Genomic DNA, 6606 nt, shown 5'->3' with positions numbered 1-6606 from the left:
CTGCCGAGGCCGCGCCGTGCCTCCCTGGGGCAGGGGCTGGCTTGGCCCTGGCGGCAGCCGGGCGCGGCACGGCAGGGCAGGGCCTTTCCCGAGCCCTCTGGTGCCTCTTCGCACCGACTCGGAACTCTTTTCCCCCGGAGGCGGAGCCGGAGCTTGCCCCGCTGCCGGGCGGGGCGCCCGCAGCCGCCGCCACCGCCGAGTAGCGCCGGTGAGGGCCGGCCGGGCCGCAGGTGAGGAGCCGGCGGCGGCAGCGGGGACCCCGCCCGGGAAGCGGCGCGTCCTGGGTCCCGGCGGCGGGAGGGCGGTGCGGGAGGGCGGTGCGGGAGGCCGGGCGGGCAGGCGGGGGACGAGGGTCGGGCGCCTTTGCTGGCCGTCACTGCTGCGGTCGGCGGGAGACGGACTCTGCACCGCCGGGGCCGGTGCTCCCGCCCCACCTTTCTCCCGCCCAGGAAGAGCCGGGTGGCCCCGGGCTGGGGGCACGGCGCGCCGCCCGCCCTCCGCCCGCGGTCTTCGGCCGCCGCGGGATGGATCGCTACCGGTACTTCGTCTTCAACCAGAGGAGCATGGTGGGGCTGGGCCTGCTCCAGACCGCCCTTAGCGCCCTCTGCGTCGGCAGCGGCTTCGTCGACGGCGTTTTCCGAGCGGAGTCGCCGCTGGGCAACAGCAGAGCCCCGGTCTGGGCCGGGATGGTGAGGCCGCGCCGTGGGTTCTGGGCTTTGTTGTGTGGGGTCCCCCTCCCCGTGCTCAGCGTGGGGTGGGGGGAGGCCGGGACTGCTTGCCAGCTCTTCCCTGGTTTCCTGCTTGGAACACGGATAATGAAAGCTTCCTTATCGTGGGGTGGGCAGGAGAGGGCAAGCGGCCTTCCCTCTGAAGGAGCTCAAAGGAGCGCGTTCCTGCTGGGTAACGCGGAGAGCGGGGCGTAGCGGCAGCTGGCAGGGTTTTTTGCAGAAGCGCGCTGACCACAGAAGGGCTGCTGAAGAGCAGGAGGGGAACGCTTCATCCTCGCGTCGGGCAGATGGACAGCCGGGTGACGCTCCGTGTCCCGTGGTGCGGTGCCACCGATTGCCCGTGCTGCGGTGAGGAGAGGGCAGCGGGCGTCCTCGCTCCCTGGTGCTCCGTGCCCTGATGTCACTGCCCGTGACAGCCTGGCCTGGTGGAAGGTGTCCCTGCTCGCTGCAGGGGGGGTGGGCTAGATGGCCTCTGAAGGTCCCTTCCGACCCAAAGCATCCTATGGCTCCGTACCCCATCCATCCAGAGACTGCCCCTCTCCTTTCACTAATGTCTTTCTTCCATCTACAAGGTGCATACTTGGTGATTTTAGAGGTCTCTTCCAACCTATGATTCCATGATTCAGTGACTTGGGAAAGCAGTGCGCGTTTTTAGCACTTTAATCGGACTTTACTTAATCAGTTTTATTATTTGGCCAAAGCCATAAAGCCAGGATTGCTGCCGTGGGCGTAGCAGGTGGGCAAGATGCTTTTCACGCAGTGTCCTTGCCCCCGGGAGGTGCCGCAGAGGAAAACAGAAGAAATCAGCAATTCTCTTTCCATTTAGTATCTTACAGTTACTCTGATCCAAGCTTTGAAAATGAGGGCTTTTCATCTGCTCCATAGTAGCTTATCTTCCGAATGCGATACTGGTCTCCCAGTTACCGGCTCCTTTTGTGCTCCGCAGGTGATGGGAGTCCCCGGCGTCCTGGCTTTGTTTTCCTCTCAGAGGAAGAATCCCCTTCTGGTAAGCTGGGGCTGAGCTGGGTGGCTGTGTGTGTGTGGGGCAGGGGCAAAACGTCAGGGCAATCGAAAATTGGCAGGGAATGAGCTGTCTGGTCCTTCTGCAGGATTAAGAGCTTATTTCCTCCAGTTACCTTCACAAAAGCTGCTACTTTCCGAAGCGAAAGGAGGATGCAGCAGCATTACCTCGCTTTCTGCTGCAGCAGGCGAGCGCGGGCTCTAATAGCAAGCAAAAATCTGTAAAAACACTTGCTTTTGAATGCATTTCTTTTGGTGTTCCTGATATTAAGAACTGTGTACGCTAAAATACACCTGTGTACTGGGACATGGGTAAAATACACATGTGGACACTTAGGGCACTGTGTTTGGCTTCCAAGTGACTGTTGCTACCGGCTACATTTTAGTGTTACGGGAGGTCAAAGGCCAGTACCTACAGTGCTTGTTAGTACGTTTTGTCTGTATTAGTTACACTGATTTTCCAGAGGATAGGTTTAATTCCTGCTCCCCGTCTTTTTCTCCGTTAATCTCTCTGTCTAGGTGAATGTGCTGATAGTTGCTTCCATAATCTCTTGTGTAGCCATCCTCATTGTAATAGTTTATAGCTCCCTCACACTGAACTATGGTGAAGAGGAGGACCTGAGCTCTGCCCCAGTCCATGTTATCCATACAGTAAGTGTCGATATCATGCTGTTTACTGGGGAACATGACTGTCCTGATCTGCAAACGTTACTTGGCATGACTTGGATGTGGAACTAGGTGCACCTCAGGTGGTGAAGTTACAGCAGTTACAGGTCAGCTGGTTAAAATTGGGTATTATTTCAAGCGTAGCCTCCGCAGTAAAGCTGAAAAGAAGGAAGGAGTTAGCCCTTCTGCACCTCAGACTCAGTACAAGCGATGGCTCCCTGTGGGGATGCAGACATTCCAGGCAGGTGAAGCTGTTTGTTAGTGTATTGCAGGACAAATCGAAACATCAGGCTGCTAAGGTGCAGTATGGCAAGAAGACATTTCTCATATTCAGCGTGAAGAGGGGCAGCCGTTCCTTGGGTTTCTACTCATTGTTAAAGCTGTTTCCAAACCTGATGCCGTTGCATAGCGTCTTACATTTAATCAGAAGCCTTATTTTACCGCTTGCTCTTTTCCTGGTTGAGGTTCACACTTGGCTTGCTCTTCAGAGCACAGGAAGAAAAACCTTAAATAACACTCACTCTGAATCAACCACCTACAGTGCAATCACAGCGTTCTGGCAGTCGTTGCAGTATTTTTTGGTGGAGAACTTCACTTTGAACTGCAGTGTGGCTTTAACATTTCCTTTTCTGCTTGCAGAAGTTTGTACTTAATAAAGTAGTCAAGGGTGCTAACGTCGCCATGCTAGCTGCATCTATCTGCAGTGCTTTTGTTGTGCTGGTGATGGCTTACTTGGGATGCCGGAGTCTTCCACGCTGCTCGTGCTATGACAGCGTTACTGGGATGGTGAGTGAGGAGCCCAGGGCACCCATTTATTTGCACTGGTGTGGGAGGGAGGGGAAGAAACTGGGTAGATGTGTTTTTCTTCTGTAAACCTAACCTCAGCTCTACCCCAGTCATTCCGGGGCTAATTGTAAGAAATTAAGTGGATGTTAGAAGAGTTTTATACTTTTTTTATTTTTCCTAGTACTACCTCACTCTTATGTACAGTCTCGTGTAAGACATAGCAAAAGTTATGTCCATGTTCCAAACCAATCGTGCTGAAGCTGCTGTGGTCCCATTTCCTATGAATTCCTGCTCTGCTCAATATCTGCTCCTTCTTCTCTCACCCTTAAACCAGCAATTGCTCCTGCTACAGCATTTCAAAGACTTACTGATACTTACATGCAAAGATGCCTTATCCCTAAACCTACAAATTCAATAATAAAAATATCCCTGGTACCATATGTGAAGTGGGGGGGGACATGACACACCACGTTTTACTGCTGATTTGTGGGGACTCTACCTCAAGTGGTGGGGCACACGTTGCGTGTCTCTGCTAACTGAGCTCAGTAAATACCAGCTACTGCTCTACCAGAGTAACTCTGATGCAGTACCAAAGCACGTACACCCGACTGTCTTGTTTGGTAAGGAGTTAATGGGTACAGGTTGCAGGCAGCTGTTCTTGACTAAAGATACCAAGTGTGTAATGTGAGGCTGCGTTAAACTTTAAAACTAAAATTTGTTAGGAGGAGTGGACTGCACAAACTTTTTAAATAAGTTCAGGTATATCTTCTTGAACAAACTCACAGATGAGGTTTCTGATGACATTGTTTCATTCATAGGAATGGTTGCAACCTAGTGAGGACCAAAATCAGGCTGTGGAAATGGTTTGCGCTGTACAGAGTGAGTAACTCGTTCCCTCCATGTATTCGGATATTCATCAGGGACATGGAAGGAACATCCTGAATAAGCTTTACATCCCAGGCCAGAATCCTGATAACCAAAATACGCTGAGCCCAAAGGAACTCAGGGTTTTGTGCAAGTGTCTACACCAGGTTTAATGGTTTCCTCTTTCCTTCCTCACACAGGCCCTGGGGGCAGAATTTTTAACTTTCCAGATCAGTTTCCAGCCCAGGACATAGATGCAGAGGAAGACGCATCCAGACCTCCACCGTACATCAGAATGGCTTGAAAAAGGGGTTGAACGTTTTACAGCCACTAGTCTAAAAATGCGGCAAGACAGATGTAGGAAGTTCTTCATCTTTAAAGATGGTTATGCACTTTTCCTTGGCCTTTTGAAAAACACACACAGAAAGAGAGAACTGTCCAGCGTTCAGCAAAATCATGGTGCAAAGGGGAAGATCTGCAGAGGTTTTTGGACATTCAGACTTTGCACAGTTAAAATACCTCATTGCCTCAGGAAAGCGTGAGCATTTTTTTCCTCCAGCTTTCATGCTTAAATCATGTTTTATTCCACTAGATTCATCATGCAAGTTGTCTAGCAGTGCTAGCCTTAGGCATTCAAATATTAAATACAATTTTTAAAAGAAACTGGTTGTGGAGTATTTCCTCCCACCAACTGCTATCTCAATTTCTCCCCCTCACCCAGTGAATTATCTGGATGATGTGACAGTGGGTGAAGGTGATGAAGGACCCAGTTCATTACGGAGCCTCAGAGTGCTTTTCCTTTTCTTCTTGGAAGGGATGGGGACAGGTGAAGTTTATCATACAGAGCCTTGCCAATGCCATTCGGTTGCCTCTGTCAAAATGTGGATTCTGTGGGATGTTCTTGTGTCGGTACAATTAGTTTTAGTGCTGAAGTGTAATACTGGAGTGTGGTGGGAACTGGAGTTGCAGTAGCTCCTCTTACAGAATAACTTAGTTACACTGAATTTAGTTCGGGTTTTTCTATTTTGACTTTGGAGACTGAAAGTTAAAAAAATGCTTATTCTGGGGCCCGTTCTGCTAAAATTTATTACAGATCTACACCAAGGTCCTCTGTTGGAGATTCTCTAGAAGACCTCTTGGTCCTCTTGACCAAGGAACTACAGCTTCCAGTCAACTTCCATCAACTCCTGAGTTACATAAAATTCCCGTATGTGCTTTATGATTGACTTTCAGGCAGGCTTTGAGGTGCCTGTGGAGTGAATGTCTTGCCTGCAGGCCTTGTGCATGGAGTGGTGGATTACTTATCCCACTGTGTCAATTAACACAGCACGTTCATTTGAACAGGGCTTGGAAAGTGAAGTCCCCATCTTGAGAAAGTGTGGTGAGTAGTAGAAAAAGTCATGCCCACCATGAGGCGTGTAACTCCAGGAATGATCTCAGCTAAGATTTATCTTACTGCAGCGTACAAGGTGCCTTTCCTGTTCCCAAGGGAAGAGGAAAATAAGTTGTTCTTGATTTTCTTTTTTTTTTCCCTAGAGGCTGAAGTCTTTGTCATTAACAACACCAGTAAAGGGACTCTGACACCTAGACGGAGACCTTCACCTGATGAAAGCACGGTACAAGCAAAACGCCAGGCAGTCCTCTCAGTTTGGGCTTATCACACGTGCACTTAAAATGCCCTTGGTTCCAAAATAGCTTGCCACAGCTACATCATCAAAAGTTGGAGCTGCAGTATGAAATTAATCCTGGCATATGCAAGTTAGCAAATCCTGTCCATAGTCTGTTGGGATTGGTGAGGTGCGGAGATGGACAGTTAGTGTCCATTAAATTATTTGTAAAATTCGTAGGACTAAACATGTTCAAATTTTTAAGAGTTTATATTTGAAGATGTTTTTTATACCCTTTGTTGTAATCTCGAACAGAAAATACCCTAAGCTGTGTACTGAGGAAGTCCTAGTGGACTCTGGCACCCCTTTGTTCGTAAGGTGCCTACCAAGTGTTGCTGTTTGTGACTTTAACCGTTAAGATTATTAATGGCTGGGATTATTAGGAAAGGCACTCGGATGAGGAGAGCAGCTGGAGCCGATGACCCCCCTGCACAGCCCTTTGCTGGTTGCACGTCGCTCGCTCAGCAGCCCAGCCCTGGGTGCTCCGGCCAGCAGCTTCACGCGGGGCTGCGCTTCCTGCCCTGGCGGCTGCAAGTTTGGCTACGCGCCGCAGTAGCCAAATTCTTTCTGGCTTTGGCTCTACCTTCAAGTGTTTGCCTGCGTCAGCCAAAACACTGCTGGTGTCATTGTGGATGCCCATTCGAAGGTATCCATGTTTTAATTGCTGTAGTAAAGTAATTCAAACACTGCAGTTCAAAAAGAGGTGCTGTGCCTTTTTCTCTGGTATAGTGCCTGTCAGAAGGCGTCAGAGCACCGAGCGTGACTACTTTCCCCACCCTCGGTTACTTCTGGCGTAACTCCAGACAGTCTGCAATGAAATGCTGGGGTTTTTCTCCTTGATTAACATAAACTGTTGTTCGCGTACATTAAAAGAA

At 50.2% G+C, this 6606-nt stretch overlaps 1 protein-coding gene across 3 annotated transcripts; it reads left to right on the top strand.

Moving 5' to 3' along the window:
- Nucleotides 1–192: 192 nt before the first annotated feature.
- LOC142361413 (uncharacterized) lies at nt 193–6606 on the top strand. 3 transcript variants are annotated; one of them, XM_075420990.1, is made up of 7 exons: nt 193–230; nt 450–689; nt 1675–1734; nt 2268–2399; nt 3054–3200; nt 4019–4079; nt 5601–6606. In XM_075420990.1, exons 2-7 carry the CDS (start codon nt 525–527, stop codon nt 5735–5737), a joined length of 702 nt encoding a protein of 233 aa, XP_075277105.1. In that variant the 5' UTR covers nt 193–230; nt 450–524; the 3' UTR covers nt 5738–6606. The 3 variants fall into 3 exon arrangements, with proteins under 3 accessions (XP_075277105.1, XP_075277104.1, XP_075277106.1); XM_075420989.1 differs by lacking the exon at nt 193–230 and having other exon boundaries at nt 397–689; XM_075420991.1 differs by lacking the exon at nt 193–230 and having other exon boundaries at nt 403–689; nt 4265–5691.

Source organism: Opisthocomus hoazin, chromosome 5 (genome assembly GCF_030867145.1).
Source record: "Opisthocomus hoazin isolate bOpiHoa1 chromosome 5, bOpiHoa1.hap1, whole genome shotgun sequence".
Lineage (NCBI taxonomy): Eukaryota > Metazoa > Chordata > Aves > Opisthocomiformes > Opisthocomidae > Opisthocomus > Opisthocomus hoazin.
This window is presented reverse-complemented; position numbering and strand designations above follow the sequence as displayed.